The 24,888-nt window shown below is 39.0% G+C and overlaps 1 protein-coding gene across 3 annotated transcripts in view; it reads left to right on the forward strand.

Annotated features, from left to right (window-relative positions):
• The window catches only part of Gm15128 (predicted gene 15128), a 43,464-nt gene extending 19,863 nt beyond the window's left edge, over window positions 1-23,601 (forward strand). The window contains exons 4-8 of one of the 3 annotated variants that reach the window (XR_878275.1): window positions 1,805-2,763; window positions 15,615-15,696; window positions 16,503-16,552; window positions 19,613-19,755; window positions 23,304-23,342. Coding sequence is in view for 1 of the 3 variants with exons in the window: in XM_006529005.2 (XP_006529068.1) it covers window positions 1,805-2,763; window positions 15,615-15,696; window positions 16,503-16,552; window positions 23,304-23,340 (1,128 nt within the window). In the remaining 2 variants the exon portion in view is untranslated. Of the gene's footprint in view, window positions 1-1,804; window positions 2,764-15,614; window positions 15,697-16,502; window positions 16,553-19,612; window positions 19,756-20,219; window positions 20,327-23,303 lie in introns of those variants that run through there. The other 2 variants (XR_878276.1, XM_006529005.2) reach the window with 2 other exon arrangements.
• The last annotated feature ends 1,287 nt before the right edge of the window (window positions 23,602-24,888 follow it).

Below are 24,888 nucleotides of genomic sequence, written 5' to 3' on the forward strand. Positions count from 1 at the left end.
ACCAATTTAACTAGATCCCCTGTCCAAAGTTTGGGGTACAAGTGATAAATATAGAAAGAAAGAAAAAATATGTTCCCTTTTGCTGTCGTCCAAGATACTCCCAACTGAAAATATTTTAAAGTATATTGAAATTGAAATCATCTATCCATTGCAAATAGTTTTGAACCATTCAAGAATTTCATACCAGAAATCACTGAGAAAAGTAAAGAAAACCAAAGTGGGGATAGTGGACCATTCATGCAAACCAATTTCTGATAGCATTGAGACAAGTACTGGGAATATAGGCAAGAGATATTACACCCTGACTATATAAAAATATTTTGAGAGATTCTTGTCACAAAAGCCTAGCCAATTAAGTTGGATCTCTGGGATGCTTGTAGAAGTGGATGGAGAAAGTAGGTTCATGCAAGGTTGCCTTCTGACTTCTGCATGCACACCACAGCATACACACCCACACATATCATGGACAAAATACACAATAGTTTTCACTATTAAAAGAAAATTAGTATTTCTTTCCTTAAGTTTACAAATCATGTAGTACCTAATTTCATGTAAATGATTTCTTATGAGAACCACAGCCCTGCTCATGCTGAGTATGTTCTGGACAACTGAGCTACAATCCCAATACAGAAAATATTCCTTACACAAATGATTATTTTACAATAGTATGCAAGTTTGCATTTAAATAGTCCTTGTTGTAGCACCTTCTTCCTAATGTCAGTTACTTTGACCATTCAGAAGTGTTGTAGCAGGACATGGAAATACCAAATATAGGGGTCTTTTGCTTTCTAAGCAAAATATACTAGTGTAAAGCTACCTTTTTTAGTACTGTCTGTATAATGTTGCTCACTTACTCTTAAGGATTATCATAGACACTGTCAAAGTTTTTACTGTCTCCTTTCGAGTGACTCACTATTATACCTCTTTGGTTAAAGAGATAAAAAGAATGAAAATAAAGCTAAGCTATTACCAGATCCATTTATTTGAATTGTACCAAGCCAACTCTTTGCTACCTTTATAGCATTTCTATTCCACTCACTTATTTTTTCTCCCTAGAATTAAATATTTGTTTACATTCAAATATAAATTTTTAATGACCACTGGGTAGAGAAATACTCAGTAGAATAATTTCGACTATTTTTCTTTGATCTTAAGGAGTTGTATTACAGAACATTCTTAAATGTAGATGTAGCTCAGTTGGTAGGGTACTTAGCTAGCATGCATAAAACCCTGAGTTCAAACCTCATTGCCATATAGTACCATTTGTAGTGGCAAGTGTCTTTAATCCTAGTGTTGAAGAGGTTGATGGAGGAGTTTAGAAGTTCAAGATCACAGTTGTATATGTAGTAAGTTACTGGCTATCATGAAATTCTGCAAGTTCCCCCCAAAATATCTCTTTACTCTCAAGTACGATGTCAAATGGTTTAGTTGGTAAAATACACAAGACAGCTAATTTTCATTATTTTTATGATACATACAAGTAATTTTCCTTGTGAAAGTGACATGGTATATAGGATAGCTCCGTAAACTATTAAATAAAAGTATTGTCATTCATTCTAGGATAAAATCACTGATAGAAATAGTCTTGAGAAGCTGATGTGGTGGCACAAGCCTATAAATCCAAACTTCGTGAAAATCACGTGTTTCAGGCTAACCTAAACAATATAATTAGGACCTCTCAAAAAGCAAAGTAGGGGAGGAATAGAGGAAGGAAGAAAGGAAGGAGGGGCTTTAAAAATACACTTATGGCTTAATCTAATCATAGACTGTCTCATTTATATTATATAACTGGGATCTTTTGCAGACAAGACAAGTCAACCTAGAAAGTCTAACAAGGAGGAATGGAAACCAATCAGAAGAGAGACAGCTACAACAAGAAAGAATCCAATTGTTCTTCAGGAGTTTACATGGCCTCTCCCAATCTCATGACCACCACATTGGCAGATCTCATGGCCACGATTCCAGAAGATCACGTAATCGATTCAGGAGAGCTCCTGTTCAGTCAGAGAGATCTCATGTCTACTCAGGTAGAACTAATAACTATACAGATAGACCACAACATGACCTCTCAAATAGACCACACAATCAACTCTCAGTGAGACCACATCCTGACCTCTCAGGTAGACCACTTCATGACTACTCAGGTAGACCACATCAAAACCATGCAGTTAGGCTTCAACATGGCCACTCAGATAGATATCATCTTACCCATACAGAGAGAGTTCTTCCTAACAACTCAGGGATAGCTCATCCTGGCCACACAGAGAGAGATAATCAAGTCCAAAGAGGGAGAGCTCATGATAACCAATCAGGATTAGCTCATCACAACCATGATGGCAGATCTCATCATGACCACTCAGGGAGAGCTTATCACGGCCATGCAAGGAGAGCTCATAACAACCAGTCATGGAGATCTGATAACAACCAGTCATGGAGAGATCTTAACCAGTCATGGAGAGGTCAGAACAACCAGTCACAGAGAGGTCATGACAACCAGTCACAGAGAGGTCATGACAACCAGTCACGTAGAGGTCATGACAACCAGTCACAGAGAGGTCATGACAACCAGTCACAGAGAGGCCATAATGATCAGTCATGGAGAGCTCATAACATCCGGTCACGGAGAGATCGTTATCACACCTCATTGAGATCTAGTAGCATCCAGTCATGGATGCTTCATGAAAGAGAAAGATACCATGGTCCAAGAGGAAGAAATGGACCAAGGGATGCATCACCACCAGGATCTGAGCCAGAAATTGACAGGTAGAAACAAAATCAGTACTTTATCAATGTTAGTACAATGTTTGGAATGATATAGAAAAGTATAAGAATTTCTGTGTCTTAATAACTAAATTAGTATTTTCCCAATTCAGACACTGCTGCACACAGTAGGAGAAACTTGTCTGGTAACAAACTATAGAAATGATCCCTGAAAGGATAGTCTTTCAGACACTGGTACAATTCAGGAGTGTATGGGAACAATTTTGTGGCTCATGATATCAACTCACATGCATATGCGATGGCCTAAGATTGTTTCCCAGTTTCTGGCCTTTCTTACTAGGCCTATGCACGACTCAGAGTAGCTACTCCTTTTGCATCTTTCAAGCTAGTAAGCAAGAAAATATACCAACAAATTGTACGAAATTGATATGATAGGATATAACTAATGGTAATCAACCTGTTTCTTTCCTTTATTTCCTTCCTTAGGAGCCTTAAAGGCTTCATCAGACAAATTATCTCTCCTTCTTTGTGTGTTTTCATGTATGTGTGTGTATGTATCTGTGTGAGAGAGAGTGCATGTTTGTATGTGTGTGAGGTTGTATGTTGTTGTGCAAATTGTGATAGAGCCTGTACACATTAGTCAAGTGATTTATGTCTAAGCCCAACAAGTATATCTTACAGCAGTTTCTCCAAATCCACTCTCCAAAGTGTATGCTGTCTTTAGCTGTAGAAACTTGCCTTCAAATTATGTGAAGCAAACAGGGCAACAGCAGTAGCCAATATTATTTTGGGAGTCTCTTCTATTGCTGTGTCTAACACTTGAAGAGCAGGTTTCCTGTACCTAGCACAGGGTTTATGTTAGGTAGTCTATGATCTTTGTGCTGAGAGCTGGCACGTAGTTTGAATATGCACATATATGACATAAGTATTTTATTAATATTTTTAATTTCTTACTGGATATTTTCTTTATGTACATTTTAAATGTCCCCATTCCCAATCACCCCCAGAACCCCCATCCTATCCACCCTCCCCTGCTTCTATGATAGTATTCCCCCACCCATCCACCCACTCCCACTTACCTGCCCTCCAATTACCCTACACTGGGCCATCGAGACTTCACAGGACCAAAGGCCTACCACTGATGTCCAACAAGGCCATCCTCGGCTTCATATGCAGCTAGAGCCATGCTTCCCACCATGTGTACTCTTTGTTTGGTGGTTTAGTCCCCGGGAGCTCTGGAGGATCTGGTTGGTTCATATTGTTGTTCCTCCTATGGGGCTGCAACCCCATTCAACTCCTTCCGTACTTTATCTATCTCCTCCATTGGGGAACCTATGCTCAGTCCCATGGTTGGCTGTGAGCATCCCCCTCTGTATTTGTCAGGCACTGGCAGAGCCTCTCAGGAGACAGCTATATCTGGCTCCTGTCAGCAAGCACTTCTTGGCATCCTGAAATAGTGTCTAGATTTGGTAACTGTATTTGGGATGGATCCCCAGGTGGGGCAGTCGCTGGATAGCCTTTCCATCAGCTCCACACTTTGTGTATGTAACTACTCCCATGGGTATTTTGTTCCACCTTCTAAGGAGCGAAGTATCCACACTTTTGTCTTCCTGCTTCTTGAGGTTCATGTAGTCTGTGAATTATATCTTGGGTAATACGAACATGAATTATATCTTGGGTATTATCAGTAAGTGTATACCATATGTGTTCTTTTAGTGGTTGTGTTACTAACTCACTCAGGATTATTTTTTTTTTTTTAGTTCCAAACATTTGCCTAAGAATTTCATGAAGTCATTGTTTTTAATACCCAGAGTAGTATTGTGTAGATGTACCACAATGTCTGTATTCATTCCTCTGTTGAAGGACATGTGGGTTCTTTTCAGCTTCTGGCTATTATAAATATGGCTTCTAAGAATATGGTGGAGCAAGTGTCCTTGTTATATGTTAGAACACCTTTTTGGTATATTCCCAGGAGCGGTATAGCTGGATCCTCAGGTAGTAACTACTATGTCCCATTTTTCTAAGGAACTGCCAGACTGGTTTCCACCGTGGTTGTATCAGCTTGCAATCCCACCAAAAATGGAGGAGAGTTCCTCTTTCTCCACATCCTTTTAATGACTGCTTCTGTTTCTTAAGGGGTTATGGGGCTGTGTAGATGGGTTAGATTTGTCACATTGTATCTGCTTAGAATATTTTCCATTTCATCCAGATTTTCCAATTTAGTTGTATATAGGCTTTTGTAGTAGGATCTGATTATTTTTTCGATTTTTACAGTTTCTGTTGTTTTGTCTCTTTTTCTTTCTTTCTTTCTCTCTCTCTCTCTCTTTCTTTCCTTCCTTCCTTCCTTCCTTCCTTCCTTCCTTCCTTCCTTCCTTCTTTCTTTCTTTCTTTCTTTCTTTCTTTCTTTCTTTTTCACATGGTAATTTCACAGTTACCTCTAGAATAAGGACTCAAAACCTAATATACCATGACCCTAAGAAAGTACTATCAATTGTTACTAACATGGATATCAATATTTTTAAATAATGTTATCATGGAATACCAGCATTAAAATATCTTCAAAACATTTTGATAAGAGGATAGTGTCTGATACAAACAGCAAAATATTTTCATGGTTTGTTTACATAGAAGTCTAAATAGGGACTATCTACAATGACACAATGAAGGAATTTAGGGACTGAGACAACTTCCTTATTGATTTTTCTCTTACCTCCTTAATGTTGCACATTTTTAAAGCTGACTGAGTAGTATACCTTCAATTGTGAGTTTCTAGTATTTACATACTTCTTCAAACTTTCAAAATATAAGGAATATTATGGCTATTGGCATGCACTGTGTAGAGTCATACTTTCACTTATGGAATTTATTTTTTTCCAGCTCATCAGTATACATAATATTTTATTTTATTTATTTTTTATTATTGGGTATTTATTTCATTTACATTTCCAATGCTATCCCAAAAGTCCCCCACACCCTCCCACACCCACCCACTCCCACCTCTTGGCCCTGGCACTCCCCTGTACTGAAGCATATAAAGTCTGCAGGACCAATGGGCCTCTCTTTCCACGGATGGCCAACCAGGCCATCTTCTGATACATATGCAGCTAGAGACACGAGCTCTGAGGGGTTCTGGTTAGTTCATATGTTGTTCCACCTATAGTGTTGCAGATCCCCCAGCTTCCTGGGTACTTCCTCCAGCTCCTCTATTGGGGGCCCTGTGATCCATCCAGTAGGTGACTGTGAGCATCCACTTCTGTGTTTTTGTAGGCCCCAGAATATTCTCACAAGAGACAGCTATATCAGGGTCCTTTCAGCAAAATCTTGCTATTGTATGCAATGGTGTCAGCGTTTGGAGGCTGATTATGGGATGGATCCCCGGGTATGGCGACCTCTAGATGGTGCATCCTTCTTTCGTCTCAGCTCCAAAATCTTTCTCTGTAGCTACTTCTATCGGTGCCTTGCTCCCAATTCCAAGAAGGGGCAAAGTATCCACACCTTAGTCTTCGTTCTCCCCAAGCTTCATGTGTTTTGCAAATTGTATCTTATATCTTGGGTATTCTAAGTTTCTGGGCTAATATCCACTTATCAGTGAGTATATATCATGTGAGTTCTTTTGCGATTGAGTTATCTCACTCACAATGATGCCCTCCAGGTCCATCCATTTCCCTAGGAGTTTCATAAATTCGTTCTTTTTAATAGCTGAGTAGTACTCCATTGTGTTAATGTACCACATTTTCAGTATCCATTCCTCTGTTGAGGGGCATCTAGGTTCTTTCCAGCTTCTGTCTATTATAAGTAAGGCTGCTATGAACATAGTGGACCATGTGTCCTTCTTACCGGTTGGAACATCTTCTGCATATATGCCAAGGAGAGGTATTGTGGGAGAGCTATAAGTTTTCCTCTTAGAAATGCTTTCATTGTGTTCCATAAGTTTGGGTATGTTGTGACTTCATTTTCATTATACTCCAAAAAGTCCATAATTACTTTCTTTATCCCTTCCTTGACCAAGGTATCATTGAGAAGAGTGTTGTTCAGTTTCCACGTGAAAGTTGGCTTTTTTTTCCATTTTTTATTAGGTATTTAGCTCATTTACATTTCCAATGTTATACCAAAAGTCTCCCATACCCACCCACCCCCACTCCCCTGCCCACCCACTCCCACTTTTTGGCCCTGGCGTTCCCCTGTACTGGGGCATATAAACTTTGTAAGTCCAATGGGCCTCTCTTTCCAGTGATGGCCGACTAGGCCATCTTTTGATATATATGCAGCTAGAGTCAAGAGCTCCGGGGTACTGGTTAGTTCATAATGTTCCACCTATAGGGTTGCAGATCCCTTTAGCTCCTTGGCTACTTTCTCTAGCTCCTCCATTGGGAGCCCTGTGATCCATCCATTAGCTGACTGTGAGCATCCACTTCTGTGTTTGCTAGGCCCCGGCATAGTCTCACAAGAGACAGCTACATCTGGGTCCTTTCAATAAAATCTTTCTAGTGTATGCAATGGTGTCAACGTTTGGATGCTGATTATAGGGTGGATCCCTGGATATGGCAGTCTCTACATGGTTCATCCTTTCATCTCAGCTCCAAACTTTGTCTCTGTAACTCCTTCCATGGGTGTTTTGTTCCCAATTCTAAGGAGGGACATAGTGTCCATACTTCAGTCTTCATTCTTCTTGAGTTTCATGTGTTTAGTAAATTGTATCTTGTATCTTGGGTATCCTAGGTTTGGGGATAATATCCACTTATCAGTGAGTACATATTGTGTGAGTTTCTTTGTGAAAGTATTACCTCACTCAGGATGATGCCCTCCAGGTCCATCCATTTGGCTAGGAATTTCATAAATTCATTTATTTAATAGCTGAGTAGTACTCCATTGTGTAGATGTACCACATTTTCTGTATTCATTCCTCTGTTGAGGGGCATCTGGGTTCTTTCCAGCTTCTGGCTATTATAAATAAGGCTGCTATGAACATAGTGGAGCATGTGTCCTTCTTATCGGTTGGGGCATCTTCTGGATATATGCCCAGGAGAGGTATTGCTTGATCCTCCGGTAGTACTATGTCCAATTTTCTGAGGAACCGCCAGACTGATTTCCAGAGTTGTTGTACAAGCCTGCAATCCCACCAACAATGGAGGAGTGTTCCTCTTTCTCCACATCCATGCCAGCATCTGCTGTCACCTGAATTTTTGATCTTAGACATTCTGACTGGTGTGAGGTGGAATCTCAGGGTTGTTTTGATTTGCATTTCCCTGATGATTAAGGATGTTGAACATTTTTTCAGGTGCTTCTCTGCCATTCGGTATTCCTCAGGTGAGAATTCTTTGTTCAGTTCTGAGCCCCATTTTTTAATGGGGTTATTTGATTTTCTGAAGTCCACCTTCTTGAGTTCTTTATATATGTTGGATATTAGTCCCCTATCTGATTTAGGATAGGTAATGATCCTTTTTCAATCTGTTGGTGGTCTTTTTGTCTTATTGACGTTGTCTGTTGCCTTGCAGAAACTTTGGAGTTTCATTAGGCCCCATTTGTCAATTCTCGATCTTACAGTACAAGCCATTGCTGTTCTATTCAGGAATTTTTCCCCTGTGCCCATATCTTCAAGGCTTTTCCCCACTTTCTCCTCTATAAGTTTCAGTGTCTCTGGTTTTATGTGAAGTTCCTTGATCCACTTAGATTTGACCTTAGTACAAGGAGATGAGTATGGATCGATTCGCATTCTTCTACACGATAACAAACAGTTGTGCCAGCACCAATTGTTGAAAATGCTGTCTTTCTTCCACTGGATGGTTTTAGCTCCCTTGTCGAAAATCAAGTGACCATAGGTGTGTGGGTTCATTTCTGGGTCTTCAATTCTATTCCATTGGTCTACTTGTCTGTCTCTATACCAGTACCATGCAGTTTTTATCACAATTGCTCTGTAGTAAAGCTTTAGGTCAGGCATGGTGATTCCACCAGAGGTTCTTTTATCCTTGAGAAGACTTTTTGCTATCCTAGGTTTTTTGTTATTCCAGATGATTTTGCAAATTGCTCCTTCTAATTTGTTGAAGAATTGAGTTGGAATTTTGATGGGGATTGCATTGAATCTGTAGATTGCTTTTGGCAAGATAGCCATTTTTACAATGTTGATCCTGCCAATCCATGAGCATGGGAGATCTTTCCATCTTCTGAGATCTTCTTTAATTTCTTTCTTCAGAGATTTGAAGTTTTTATCATACAGATCTTTCACTTCCTTAGTTAGAGTCACGCCAAGATATTTTATATTATTTGTGATTATTGAGAAGGGTGTTGTTTCCCTAATTTCTTTCTCAGTCTGTTTATTCTTTGTATAGAGAAAGGCCATTGACTTGTTTGAGTTTATTTTATATCCAGCTACTTCACCGAAACTGTTTATCAGGTTTAGGAGTTCTCTGGTAGAATTTTTAGGGTCACTTATATATACTATCATATCATCTGCAAAAAGTGATATTTTGACTTCCTCTTTTCCAATTTGTATCCCCTTGATCTCCTTTTGTTGTCGAATTGCTCTGGCTAATACTTCAAGTACTATGTTGAAAAGGTAGGGAGAAAGTGGGCAGCCTTGTCTAGTCCCTGATTTTAGTGGGATTGCTTCCAGCTTCTCTCCATTTACTTTGATGTTGGCTACTGGTTTGCTGTAGATTGCTTTTATCATGTTTAGGTATGGGCCTTGAATTCCTGATCTTTCCAACACTTTTATCATGAATGGGTGTTGGATCTTGTCAAATGCTTTTTCTGCACCTAACGAGATGATCATGTGGTTTTTGTCTTTGAGTTTGTTTATATAATGGATTACATTGATGGATTTTCGTATATTAAACCATCCCTGCATCCCTGGAATAAAACCTACTTGGTCAGGATGGATGATTGCTTTAATGTGTTCTTGGATTCGGTTAGCGAGAATTTTATTGAGGATTTTTTCATCGATATTCATAAGAGAAATTGGTCTGAAGTTCTCTATCTTTGTTGGGTCTTTCTGTGGTTTAGGTATCAGAGTAATAGTGGCTTCATAAAATGATTTGGGTAGAGTACCTTCTACTTCTATTTTGTGAAATAGTTTGTGCAGAACTGGAATTAGATCTTCTTTGAAGGTCTGATAGAACTCTGCACTAAACCCGTCTGGTCCTGGGCTTTTTTTGGCTGGGAGACTATTAATAACTACTTCTATTTCTTTAGGTGATATGGGACTGTTTAGATGGTCAACTTGATCATGATTCAACTTTGGTACCTGGTGTCTGTCCAGAAATTTGTCCATTTCGTCCAGGTTTTCCAGTTTTGTTGAGTATAGCCTTTTGTAGAAGGATCTGATGGTGTTTTGGATTTCTTCAGAATCTGTTGTTATGTCTCCCTTTTCATTTATGATTTTGTTAATTAGGATTTTGTCCCTGTGCCCTTTAGTGAGTCTAGCTAAGGGTTTATCTATCTTGTTGATTTTCTCAAAGAACCAACTCCTCGTTTGGTTAATTCTTTTAATAGTTCTTCTTGTTTCCACTTGGTTGATTTCACCCCTGAGTTTGATTATTTCCTGCCATCTACTCCTCTTGGGTGAATTTGCTTCCTTTTTTTCTAGAGCTTTTAGATGTGTTGTCAAGCTGCTAGTATGTGCTCTCTCCCGTTTCTTCTTGGAGGCACTCAGAGCTATGAATTTCCCTCTTAGAAATGCTTTCATTGTGTCCCATAGGTTTGGGTACGTTGTGGCTTCATTTTCATTAAACTCTAAAAAGTCTTTAATTTCTTTCTTTATTTCTTCTTTGACCAAGGTATCATTGAGAAGAGTGTTGTTCAGTTTCCACGTGAATGTTGGCTTTCCGTTATTTATGTTGTTATTGAAGATCAGTCTTAGGCCATGGTGGTCTGATAGGATACATGGGACAATTTCAATATTTTTGTATCTGTTGAGGCCTGTTTTGTGACCAATTATATGGTCAATTTTGGAGAAGGTCCCGTGAGGTGCTGAGAAGAAGGTATATCCTTTTGTTTTAGGATAAAATGTTCTGTAGATATCTGTCAGGTCCATTTGTTTCATAACTTCTGTTAGTTTCACTGTGTCCCTGTTTAGTTTCTGTTTCCATGATCTGTCCATTGGTGAAAGTGGTGTGTTGAAGTCTCCCACTATTATTGTGTGATGTGCAATGTGTGCTTTGAGCTTTACTGAGGTGTCTTTAATGAATGTGGCTGCCCTTGCATTTGGAGCATAGATATTCAGAATTGCGAGTTCCTCTTGGAGGAATTTAACTTTGATGAGTATGAAGTGTCCCTCCTTGTCTTTTTTGATAACTTTGGGTTGGAAGTTGATTTTATTAGATATTAGAATGACTACTCCAACTTGTTTCTTCATACCTTTTGCTTGGAAAATTGATTTTCAAGCCTTTCATTATGAGGTAGTGTCTATCTTTTTCCCTGAGATGACTTTCCTGTAAGCAGCAAAATGTTGGGTCTTGTTTGTGTAGCCAGTTTGTTAATCTATGTCTTTTTATTGGGGAGTTGAGTCCATTGATATTAAGAGATGTTAAGGAAAAGTAATTGTTGCTTCCTATTATTTTTTTTGTTAAAGTTAGCATTCTGTTCTTGTGGCTGTCTTCTTTTAGGTTTGTTGACCTTCTTGCTTTTTCTAGGGCGTGGTTTCCTTCCTTGTATTGTTTTTTTTTCTCTTATTATCCTTTGAAGGGATGGATTAGTGGAAAGGTAATGTGTGAATTTTGTTTTGTCTTGGAATACTTTGGTTTCTCTATCTATGGTAATTGAGAATTTGGATGGGCATAGTAGCCTGGGCTGGAAATTGTGTTCTCTTAGTGTCTGTATAACATCTGTCCAGGCTCTTCTGGCTTTCATAGTCTCTGGTGAAAAATCTGGTGTAATTCTGATAGGCCCATCTTTATATTTTACTTGACCTTTTCCCTTACTGCTTTTAGTATTCTATCTTTATTTAGTGCATTTGTTGTTCTGATTATTATGTGTCAGGAGGAATTTCTTTTCTGGTCCAGTCTATTTGGCGTTCTGCAGGCTTCATGTATGTTCATGGGGATCTATTTCTTTAGATTTGGGAAGTTTTTTTCTATAATTTTGTTGAAGATATTTGCCAGTCCTTTAAGTTGAAAATCTTCATTCTCATCCACTCCTATTATCTGTACGTTTGGTCTTCTCATTTTGTCCTGGATTTCCTGGATGTTTTGAGTTAGGATCTTTTTGCATTTTCCATTTTCTTTGATTGTTGTGCCGGTGTTCTCTATGGAATCTTCTGCACCTGAGATTCTCTCTTCCATCTCTTGTATTCTGTTGCTGATGCTCGCATCTATGGTTCAGATTTCATTCCTAGGGTTTCTATCTCCAGTGTTACCTCACTTTGGGTTTTCTTTATTGTGTCTACTTCCCTTTTTAGGTCTTGGATGGTTTTATTCAATTCCATCACCTGTTTGGTTGTGTTTTCATGCAATTCTTTAAGGGATTTTTGTGATTCCTCTTTTATGTCTTCTACCTGTTTAACAGTGTTCTCCTGTATTTCTTTAAGTGAGTTATTAAAGTCCTTCTTGATGTCCTTTACCATCATCATGAGATATGCTTTTAATCTCGGTCTAGCTTTTCTGGTGTGTTGGGGTGCCCTGGACTGGGCGAAGTGGGAGTGCTGGGTTCTGATGATGGTGAGTGGTCTTGGTTTCTTTTAGTAAGATTCTTATGTTTACCTTTTGCCATTTAGAGATTGTTCCTCTGGTGATTCTGTTACCCTCTATCAGCAGACCTGGGAGACTAGCTCTCTCCTCTGAGTTTCAGTGGTCAGAGCAGTCTTTGCAGGGAAGCTCTCCTCTTACAGGGAAAGTCCACTGTTATCTGGTGTTTGGACCTCCTCTTGGCTGAAGATGAAGGCCCAAAACAGGACCTTTCCCAGAAGCTGTGTTGCTTTGGCCTGTCACAGAAGCTGTTAGTTTCAGTAGTCCACACTCTCACCTGTACAGACTACTTTCTTCAGAGTCCCGGAACCAAGATGGCTTCCACGGATCCTGAGGGAAAGGCCTCCCAGGCCTGGCGGACACCTGTCCTCTGGCCAGGAATTGGCCGGATGTCTGGAGCCTGAAAATGGTGCTGCCTCAGAAGTTCTGTGGCTCTCATCTGTCTCAGAAGCTGTTAGCTTCTGTATTCCACACTCTAACCTGTGCAGACTACTTTCTGTGGAATCCCATAACCAAGATCCTAAAATTTCTTAATGAATGTGGAAGCCCTTGAATTTGAAGCATAGATGTTCAGAATTGAGAGTTCATCTTGGTAGATTTTTCCTTTGATGAGTATGAAGTGTCCTTATCTTTTTTGATAACTTTTTGTTGAAAGTCAATTGTATTCAGTATTAGAATGGCTACTCCAGCTTTTTTCTTGGGACCATTTAGTTGGAAATTTCTTTTCAGCCTTTAACTCTGAGTAGAGTTTTTCTTTGTCACTGAGTTGTGATTTCTTTATGAAGCAAAATGGTGGGACCTATTTACTTATGGAGTCTCTTAGTCTATGTTTTTAATGAGGAATTAGGTACATTGATGTAAGGAGTTAGTAAGGAAAAGTGATTGTTGCTTCCTGTCATTTTAGTAGTTAGAATTGGAATTATGCTTATGTGGCTAAGAGTGTAGTTTCCCTCCTTGTGTTGGAGTTTTCCATATATTATCCTTTGTAAGGCTAGATTTGTGGAAAGATACTGTGTAAATTTGTTTTTGCCATTTAAATAATTTGATTTCCTCATCTATGGTAATTGAGAGTTTTGCAGGGTATAGTAGCCTGGACTGACATTGTGATCTCTTAGGTTCTATATGACATCTGCCCAGGATCTTCTGGCTTTCATAGTCTCTGGCGAGAAGTCTGGTGTAATTCTTATTACATCTGCCTTTTATGTTACTTGATATTTTCCCTTACTGCTTGTAATATTCTTTCTTTGTTTTGTGCATTTGGTATTTTGATTATTATGTGACCAGAGGAATTTCTTTTCTGGTCCAATCTATTTGGAGTTCTGTAGGCAACTTTTATGTTCATGGCCATCTCTTTCTTTAGGTTAGGGTAGTTTTCTTCTATAGTTTTGTAGAAGGTATTTACAATGATGGGAATCTTTGCTCTCTTCTATACCTATTATCCTTAGGTTTGGTCTTCTCATTGTGTTCTGGATTTCCTGTATGTTTGGAGTTAGGAGATTTTTGCATTTTGCATTTTCTTTGACAGTGTTAATGTTTTCTATGGTATTTAATGCAACTGACATTCTCTCTTCTATCTCTTGCTGACACTTGTGTTTATGACTCCTAATGTCTTTCCTAGGTGTTCTATCTCCAGCATTTCCTCCCTTTGTGTTTTCTTTATTGTTTCTGTTTTCATTTTTAGATCCTGGATGGCCTTGTTCAATTCCTTCTCCTGTTTGGTTGTGTTTTCCTGTAATTCTGTATGGGATTTTTGTCTTTCCTCTTTAAGGGCTTCTACCTGATTACCTGTGTTCTCCTGTGTTTCTTTAAGGCTGTTAATTTATATCCTTCTTAAAGTCCTTTTTCATCATCATGAGAAGTGATTTTTAGATCTGAATCTTGCTTTTCTGGTATGATAGTGTTTCCAGGACTTGCTGTGTTGGGAGAGTTGGGTTCTGATGATGTCAAGTAACCTTGGTTTCTATTGCTTATGATCTTATGCTTGCCTCTGGTTATCTCTAGTGCTACCTGCCCTTGCTCTCTCTGGGACAGGAGCCTGTCCCTTCTGTGTTCCCGGTTGTGTCAGAACTCCTCAGATTCTTGCTGTCTCTAGTATCCTGGTATCCTGGTATCCTGAGACCCTGAGACCCTGAGATCCTGAGATCCTGAGATCCTGAGATCCTGGGGATGTCATAGATCCTAGGAATCAAGGTGCTTCAGGGATCCTGAAATCCTGGCGTGACCAAGCTCCTGAGTTCTTTTGATTGTGGGTGTGTCAGAGCTCCTGGGAGTCAAGCTGCCTTTGGGATCCTGAAATCCTGGTGTGACCTAGCTCCTGAATTCCTATGATCATATGTGTGTTAGAACACCTGGGAATTGACCTTCTTTTGGATGTTGTGTGACTCGGTATGGAGTTAGTGTCCATGTTCTGCTCAGAGCACAGGTTCAGACACAACATATGTATGTTAAGTAAACAAAATTGATGTTTTGGTTAACCATTCTTGGTGTTATTTAGGGTTCCTTACTTCTTGATCTGTGTTTCCTTCCTCCTTTTCAGTTAAATCTCAACCCTGTTTTCTTATTATCCCTTCATAGCACCCTTGTCCTATTTCACTGCTCTCTAGAGTTCCTACTCCCACTATGTTCCCTTGTACTTTCATGGTTTCTGAGGTTATACAATCACATCTACAGGTTCAGATAATCCACAAACTAATATTTCTTAGTGTATTCATCCATTTGCTTGCACAATTCATAAATGTAGCATACAGCTATAACTGATTACATATTAATACTCTAAAGATAAATAATTTGTAATGCAGAAGTTTTAAACAGGGGTCTAGAGAGGCAACTTAGGAGTTAGAGCACTTGATGTACTAGCATGGAGACTAGAGTTCAAGTCCCATCATCCACACAATGAATCAGTGATGCTACACAAACCTCTAGCCCAATTGCTGAAATGGGGAAGACAGGATAGTCACTGGGCCTTCCTAGCTTCCGAACTAGCCAAGAAAATGCAAGGTATACTGTCAAGGAGAAACCCACCTACAAGTTGGAAAGTGATAATGGAGGAAACATGCTGCCCTCTTCTTGACTCTGCATGTATCTAGAGGAATATCCATCAGCACAGATATGATGTATACATGAAATTAAATAAATCATTTGCATATGTGAAATCTGTTAGTAATAGGCGTTTTTAATTTTTTTTTCTAATTTTTCACCCTTTATGACATATACCAGATCGTCTGCAATAAGAGAAAGGACTGACTATTTATGGGTACAGGAACATCGAAGAAATGAGACAGTTGAACTGAATGTAGGGGTAAGTACAATACTTTCTATTTTCTACCTCAAAATTCTATGAGGTTCCATGTATTATTTTCTTTCAACTAGGCTCTTCTTTTGGATCTTCTTTCCTTCGTCAAAATTTTAGTATTTATTTGTATTCATGATTGTGACTTGGGGATGTCACCTTCTGGGCTACAGTTTTCTGACATGTTAAGCAGTCTTAGACTGATTTATCTCTAAGGGCACACTGCCTTGGATGTTCTTGCATGTGTGTACAATATCAGAAATTGAATGTTACACTTGTAAGATCAGTAAGAATAAAAGTGAAATACAGGAGCAAGGGACTCTATAATAGCACAGGCTTTATTTGGGAAAGGATGTGTAGTGAGGAGATTTCTAGTTCAAGACATTAGAGAGCCAGAAGCCCTCTTAGAAACAAGAGTAGTTAGAGGGTGGGAAAGGGAGAAGGGGACAGAAAATTTTCCCTTTTGATGGGATCTTGGCCATTGCAAGACTAGCCAGTCAATGTTAAGTTACAGAATGCCAGAGGATCATTATGACTTGACTAGCCATTACTGGGGAGTAGAAATAATAAGAGAGACAGGAATATAGAAAAGCAACTTACTTTAGTTATAGGGGTGAAATTTGGGTATTGTTGTGGTTAACCAAGATACAGAAGCTTTACAAAATAGCCAAGCCCATAGTTAAGAATATTAACAACCAAGGAAAGAAGGGAATATTGTTTAAATGCTAAGACTTGCTATTGAGAATTTTTTAAAAATCACCTCGTACTGAGTAAGGATGTATTTTCAATCGTTTATCTCAATGTTTTCCATTTAGCTAGAAGACGGCTACAGCAGTGCTGAAGAGAGTGATGAAAGTTTTGACAGGTAACTTTACACAGACTTTGTATAGTGCTTAGAGGAAAAAATATTTAAAAAGGGCCTTGAATATTAAATCAGCACATGGCCTTTGTGGGTAGATACTACCATTTCCATATTACAGAAGGATACATTGAAACTGAGGAACTAGTGCTGGTTGTTGCTTGTTTCTGGCACTACTGGGAACGAATTGTAGCATCACGTGCACACACTGAGTGAAAAGATATATCACGGAACTGTGCATGAACTCTACTCCAGCCGAGGAAGGGGGTGTTTTCTTTTGTGTTGTTTTGGCTTTTAACTTCACCCAAATCATACAATTAATAAAAGCTTGAAGATATATTCAAACACAGTTTGTGTTTCTATAAATATATATGGGTATTTTACTGTCCATATTGCCTTTCCACACCTACAATTACAGAGAAGGTATGATTCTTACAGTGCTAGAATGCTCATTACCATTTGTTGCTTAAACAGTTTCTATAGCTGTAGACAGTAGATTCAGTCTTGGTGAGTAGGGAAAGGATAATCACAACCAGGGAGCAAGAGTGGAAAGGGGTTGATTATTCAGACAGGTAAGTTATAGAGGAAATGTTTGTCGTGTCTTTGGGAGTGCAGCCTTTCTCAGTTCTTGGTGAACTCAGCTTTAGACAGGTAAGAAAACTCAGTATCCTCCAAAGACAGGTGATTTCTAGATCTTGTCTTGCAGATTTGAAAAATGAAATTCCTGGGCCTTGGGGTGGCAGGGGAGGGTTAGGATGAAGCATTTTATTGTGGCCAGCTTAGAAGAATGCATGGTTCCTATAGAGGAAGGGTGTGCATCCAGCGACACAGGACCATTGAAATGGTAGTCTGGGGACTAGTTTAAGAACTTAGGACAAAAGATGGTGTGAGGTATAAGTAGGGAAATACAACTGTAAGTCCAGTAGGGCACCCAATATGAGGTGTCTGGCACATCCTCACAGTCTCAAGTCACTTCTTCCTGCAGAGCTTCTAGGCAGGACTAAGAGATACTAAGAAACCAGGAAATATAAATCTCTTCTGATGTTCTTGGTCTCCAGAAAAAACATTCTCAGACCTGCAGTTTTAAGAGCCTAACATATTAGAAAACATGCTCAATCAAAGATCATGATGTATCATATGTTAAAACACAAAATGAAAATGCTGTCAAAATGTCGCTAGGTGGAGAATTTAGTACAATATAAAAAAAAAATGTTCCCAGGGTCAACTGAAGTAAATGAGTCACAGACTAAAAATTTCTCTAAAGGCTTAAGCTCAACCAGTAGCTCAACAACCAGATTTGAAAGCTCGAGTTATTTAAAGAGATAAAACATTAGTAGCCCTCTCACCACCCCCACACATGAGGAGTATGCCGCAAAACATGCCTGCCTGGCATCTACCATTACCTCACTTAACACTTTAGTACAAGACCCATTCATCATCTCCCAGCTTGGTAGGTTGCATGTCCAGGTTTGTTGGCTGCTGTCTGCTAGAGACACACATGCCTGAAATTGTAGTTTTGCCCTGAGTTCCCTCTTGCTAGAAGGTTATGGGGAAGTATCTACTTCCTAGATCATTCTAGCTCTTGGCAGAATCTTGCTGCTTGTCAGAGTCCGTTCTTTTAAAACCAAAACCTGAACTACCTCTCTCTCCCTCCTGTAAGAGACCAGTTCTGTCTTCAACAAAACTAAGACATATTTCTGCTGAAATTGCAACCTTCTTACTGTCCTTCCTGACTTCCACTTCTATCTTTGTCCTATAGATTGTATTAGGCTAACCCAGGAATATATTGTTGTATTGTTTTCCTTTGGCTTTTGATTTGGGGGAAGGGTTCGGTGGGTTTTTTCTTTGGTATGTTGCTTTGTTTTCTTTTATTTAGTTTTGAGGTAGGGTTTCTCTATGTAGGCTTGACTGTCCTAGAATTCACTCTGTAGGCCAGCCTGGCTATGAATTCAAAGATATGCCTGTCTCTACCTCCCATGTGCTTGGGTTAAAGGCATGTACTACCACTACAGCTTGGTGATATATTGAGGAAGGAAGGAAGGAAGGAAGGAAGGAAGGGAGGGAGGGAGGGAGGGAGGGAGGGAGGGAGGGAGGGAGGGAGGGAAATTTTTATAAGGAAACTAATATGAAAGTAGTCAGTAGAGAGCCTGTGTAGAATTTTTTAGTGCTGAGTTCCATGACTAGCACTGCAAAAGCAAGGGAGGGAGGCAAGGATGGAGGGAGAGGTAAAGGAAGGGGAGGAAGGAATGTAATATTGATCTAATTTATAAATATTACTAACATTGAACTAACATTGAACTTTCATCCCCTCCTCAAACACTGTTTAGTCCACTCAAGGCCTAAAAGTAACAGTATTTATAACAATACAGAAAGTAACTTGGTTATGCAGAACTACTGACTATAACAACTAAAATAACTATTCCAAAAGCAACACAGCCTTTGGACATTTGTTGTTTTATGGCAAAGTGAGACTGTATATGATAAATCTTTTCCCTGGGATTAATTTAACTCCCCAGTAAAATCTTCCTTCTTAGACTGGGAAATAGTCCAGTTTTTTAATGTCTATGTATCCCTTGGTTCGTTACCCAGAAATGCATAATAGCAGGTTTACTGGTCTATGTCTACAACCACAGGACTCAGGAGGTAGAGGCAATAGTATCCAAAGTTCAAAGCCATCTTCATGTATATAATGATATTAATTCCAGCCTTGGATACATGAGACAATGTCTCAATTTTTTTTTCTGTACTGATTACTGACATGAAGCCCTATTATAACAAAGCATAAACCAGACCCACTAGCAGCCATACCTGAGGCCTTTTGCAACAAATATCAAAGGAAGCCGGACTGGCTTTTGTACTAATTCCTGTATAACCAGGCTACCTTTAAAGTCAAGATCCTCCTGCCCCAAATCTTGGTTTGAGGGATTCTTGGTATGTGCTACCACATTTTTTCCATTGTCTTTTTATTGGGTGAGAGACCTCAAGGTCGTGATATTATAGGATGGCTTCAACCTTCTATCTAATCAGGCTGCCATTAAATGCAAATCCTTCTGCATCAATCTCCAGGTTTAGGGGATTCTAGATATGTGCTCCTACTTTCAATTTTTGGTCCCATGTTCATTGGAGTATTTATGATGCTAAGAATGGGACTCCGGTTTCACACAAGCTAGCAAGTGCTCTACCACTTCTCTGCACTCTCAACACTCCAGGTAACATTTTTGTAATTTTCTTCCTTTTTGCTTAACTTTGAGAATCATTTTATGAGTTAGAAAAATGACATAGAGACAGGGCAGATGAGTTGCAAAAATCAGCAGCTGCCAGGAGGAGGGAGATGGAGAAGCAAAAGAAAGGAAGTCCTCCTGACTTTTAACATAGGGTCCAAGAAAGCCTACATACTCATCAGCTGTGTGGGGAAGTATGCGGAGAAAGAATAAGAGTGGCCAGACTCTCTGAACAGGCTTAGGAGTTTAAGCACTATTTAAAAAGTAATATAAATGAGGAAAGGAAACGTTAACACTTTTGAAGTTAGGACTCAGAAAAGTAGTTAGGTATAGTTGTACATAACAGCAAGCAACTGCTTTGTTTCTTTGGTTTGGTTGGTTGGTTGGTTGGTGTTTTGTTGTTGTTGTTGTTGTTGTTCTTATTTTTGTTCTTTTTTTTTTTTTTTTTTGAGAGGGTTTCATAGACTACGCTGTCCTCAAACACTGTTTCCAAGGATATTCATGAGCTCCTGATCAATCTGACTGTACTGGCTAGTTTTTTGTTAAGTTGACACAGCTGGAGTTATCACAGAGAAAGGAGCTTCAGTTGAGGAAATGCCTCCATGAGATCCAACTGTAAGGCATTTTCTCAATTAGTGATCAAGGGGGAAAGGCCCGTTGTGGGTGGGACCATCTATGGGCTTGTAGTCTTGGGTTCTATAAGAGAGCAGCCTGAGCAAGCCAGAGGAGGCAAGCCAGTAAAGAATTTTCTCCATCGCCTCTGCATCAGCTCCTGCTTCCTGACCTGCTTGAGTTCCAGTCCTAACTTCCTTGGTGATGAACAGCAGTATGGAAGTGTAAGCCAAATGAACCTTTTTCACCTCAACTTGCTTCTTGTTCATGATGTTTATGCAGGAATAGAAACTCTGACTAAGACACTGCCTCCACCTACCAAGAAGTAAAATTATAAGGCACAGCTTTGATGAATTTTACTAAGCTACAATTTTTATATTATGTAGTTAGACTACACAGTTCTGTGGCTTTTAGTAGATTATGAGGTGTGCAGTCTTCATCCTGATGTAATTTTTGAACATTTTCACTGTTTGCCTCCAAATTGCCATGCTCCGACTGAGACACTCTTCATGCAGACCTTTCTTGCCCCATGTTCTCTGCATCCTAGTCCAAGACACTCACAAATCTATTTTCATCCTATGGACGTTTAGATTACTTTTGTTCCAAAATATACTACACATAAAAAGGAGTAGAACTGGATTCCTATCTAACAGGTGAAAACTCACCTAAAGATGTAAAGTAAATTGATAATAATACCTAGCGTTAGGAGTATAATTCAGTGGTAAAGCACACAGTTAATGCATTGGAGGCCTGAGTTTTCTCAACAGCAGAGAAAAGCCTGCAGACATACTCCATGACTCAGAATATGGGTTCTACAGGGAGCATAGATATTAATTGACTGCACCTTCTCCTTTTAGACCTCTTTTTTTTTCTGAGGCCTTCAGACACAAAGTTGAAGGCCCTAAAGTTGCTTATCTGATAGGAGGCCACTATAGTGACTTACTAATTATTGTGCCTTAATTGACAGTTGCTGGAGACCTGAAGTTGATGCTGAATTTGTTGATGGTAAATACACCACAATTAAGACTCTAACATGTCACCCAAAAAGAGTGAGACTAAACTTCGATGTTGTAGTGCAGACTAACCGGGTACTTATGACGAAATGGCAGAATTGCTTACTCATTAGATATTAAAGAAGCCATGTTCATTTCAGGTCAACTTGAAATCAATAATTTTATCTTTTACATATAGGAAACATGAGAACCCCTTAATACACATGAAATCTTTTCCCATTATCTGCCTTTGTGAGAGACAGAAATGTTAGGAAAAATAAGCCAACCTATTTTATGTGTGTTTATAATTATCTTTGTCTGGCTGTCTGTCTTTGTGCATCTGTCTCTGAGTCTGTCTCTGTTTCTTTCTCAGTCAGTCAGTCAGTATGTCTGTCTATATATCCAGCTACCTGTTTATCTATCTGTCTACACTATCATCCTCCCTCTCACACTGTGAGCATGGATGTGTATATGTGCATGTCCACATGTCTTCCTGATCCCTGGAACTGCAGCTGCAGCCACATGTGAGCTACCTAATGTAAGCGCCTGGAAATAACCTCAGGTAACTACCTGCTGAGCCCCCTCTCCAGACTGATTTTCAAACAAACCTCTGTTGAAACACAAATTTAGCCCATAATCCTTTATACTTAAATGCTCAGCTGCATACAGGCTTAGAGTGATTCTCACAAAAGAAAGCAAGCATGTTTAGTAGACTATGTACTAGAGCAAAGAAGCAAATTAATACATGGCAAAAGACTTTTAAAAGGGATTGAAATTAAAAGAACCTTCTAACATTCTTCATTGAGCAATGAGCTGACGTAAGAAAAGTATACTAATCCATCAGGATTCTGATTATATTAGGGGAAGACGTACGTAACACATAAGTAAGGCAGACTAGTGCAGAGAATCATGAGACCAAGGACATCCTAAACTCTTATATAAATGTTCTTTCTTATAAAAACAGAAAAAATAAAGTGTGTGTGTGTGTGTGTGTGTGTGTGTGTGTGTTTCATAAGTGGAAAACAGAAAACATACAAACTACCTCAATCTCACAACAATGCTAACCCTTTCTAACTTGGGTTTTAAGATGAAAAGGGAATGTCTGAATGATGAGGAAAAACCTTGGCTTTGTGGTCATGTATATAAGATGAAGCTGGAATGAAGTATGACTAAAGGCAGCCTTAGAGGTACTCTCCTCAGCTGTACAGTAAGACCAATAGGAAGACATTGGTATCTAGGATTGCTCTCACATAATAGATTGTAAATCCTGAATATAGGGCAGTCATTTTAATTTGAGCATGTAGAATTAAGCCTGCCATTTGTTCTACAGTGAAAGATACGATTGCTTGGTCTTTGTAGTAATATGTTCTTCTATTAAAGGTCTAGGATTTTGCTGTTTATTGTGGGTGAAGTACATAGTGACCTCAGGGGTAGACCAAGGACTGGGCAAACCACTGGTGATTCTGGAGTCTCGAGGAGAGCTGGTGTACATTCTCCAAACTTAAACAGACATCAGCCCCGCCCAGAGTCTTCTCAAACCATCTCAGTATGCTCCTTTTGTCTTTTTCTGGTACCTTGAACTCCCTTTTTAGCCCAATCAGATTTCAAACTTCCATTACCTGCATTTATAGGTGAATACCAACAGGCCTGCCTGCCTCCCTGCCTGCTCAATTGCTTCCTTTGTTCATTTTTCTTTTTTCTTTTCTTTTCTTTTTTAGAATTTTGAGTCACAGGTAGCCCAGGCTGAGCTCTATCTAATTCAGTATTGTAGCAAGGATGACTGAATACCTGGCCCTCCTGCCTCCAAATCCAAGTACTGGATTTCATTGTGGGCTAGACTGTGCTCTCTAGTCTATTTTTAATAATCAAATTTCAGGAGTTATGCTAAATTGTTAAGCTCCCCAACTTAAAGAATTTTTCTCTCTTTCACAGACTAACCTGTCGCTCCATGCTAGATACACTATACTAAGGAATCTTCGAGAAACCAGGATGAACAATAGTAGAATGAGAAGACCTGAAGACTAAACTGCCTTTTCCTTCGGGCGTTGGCAGCTAGCTAATTGCACTGAACCACACTTGAGAGCATACGTACATTCATATAATGTTCGAGTTTGGACTGTTCTTGTTAATGTACTTTCTTAGGATTAAATGTCAGGATTCTGTTCATACTAAGCTATTTGAAGAAAAAGTGTTTAGCACTGTTTGCATAAAAGAACAAGGAGATGAGCAAGATGAATGCTGGTTTCAATGGGGTTGTTTTAAGAAATCAGCTATTTTCAGAATACATGGGATTTTTTTTCAATGTTAGAGAAACTGTGAAATTTACCATAATCCTTAAGCTCTGGAACCTATACAAGTGATAAGAAGATTTTATGCACAAAAGCAATCCATGTGAGTGACTTCAACTGTATGAGTATTACACTAGTAAGCTTTTTTTTTCTTTTCCATTTTACTGTAACATGAAAGGCAACTTAATTTTTTCTTACTTTTGTCAAAATTCTACATGTAACTTCTTTTATTGTTGGAGTTGCAAACACATGAAATTCAATAAAGAGTTGTGAACATTGTTATTTCTTTGTTTGTGTGTGTGTTTGTTTGTTTGTTTGTTTCAGTTCTAGGACTGGAGCCCAGGCAGGCCTTAGGGTCAGTGAGATAACACTGATGACACCAAACCTGCCCAAATCTGAGAACTCTTTCCTACAAATTGTCCTCTAACATTCTTCATGTGTACACACACACACACACACACACATATGATCACACAACATAAACACTAAAGAAAATGTAATTTACCTTTTTTGGGGAGGGTCTTTTTGTTATTTTGTCTTTTTTTCCCCAGAGCTGAGGACTGAACCCAGGGCCTGGCTTTTGCTAGAAAAGCACTCTACCAATGAGCTAATAGCATTTGAAATGTAAATGAAGAAAATATATAATTAAAAAAATTAAAAAAAATAAATGAAATTTATAAAGAACCAGGGCCTTAAGCATGGCAGGTAATTCTTTACTATTGTGCTCTCTCTCCAGCTCAAAAAACATTTAAATACAAATGCCATTCCTTTCCTGACTATAAATAATTGGAGAAATTAATAATAATCTTGCCATGGATGAATCATGAAAATATGATTTGGACCTCAGCTCCCAGCTATACATTCCAAATAGTGACGCTGTAATTTTATTTCTTTTGAAGGTGTGTATGATGGTTCATCTCAGTTATTGATGAGCTCTAGAGTCAACTGGGAGAGGGTATGTGCTTCTCGAGGTTGGTCTTGTGTATGTCCATTAAGGTAGGAAGAGCCACTCAGTATGAGTGGCATTCCCTGGGCTGTGATTTTACTGTGTGAAAAGGATAAAGTGCATGAATACAAGCTTTCATGCCTGTCCTAAGGTTCCATTGCTCTGATTTCATCACCCTGACACTCTGTAACCTTAAAAGTGAACTACAATACCCCTTTCTTTCTTCCATAAGTTGCTTTTATCCGGTTGTTTGTTTGTTTGTTTTTGTTTGTTTGTTTGTTTG

This window comes from Mus musculus, chromosome X, assembly GCF_000001635.26.
Source record: "Mus musculus strain C57BL/6J chromosome X, GRCm38.p6 C57BL/6J".
NCBI classification, from domain to species: Eukaryota; Metazoa; Chordata; class Mammalia; order Rodentia; family Muridae; genus Mus; species Mus musculus.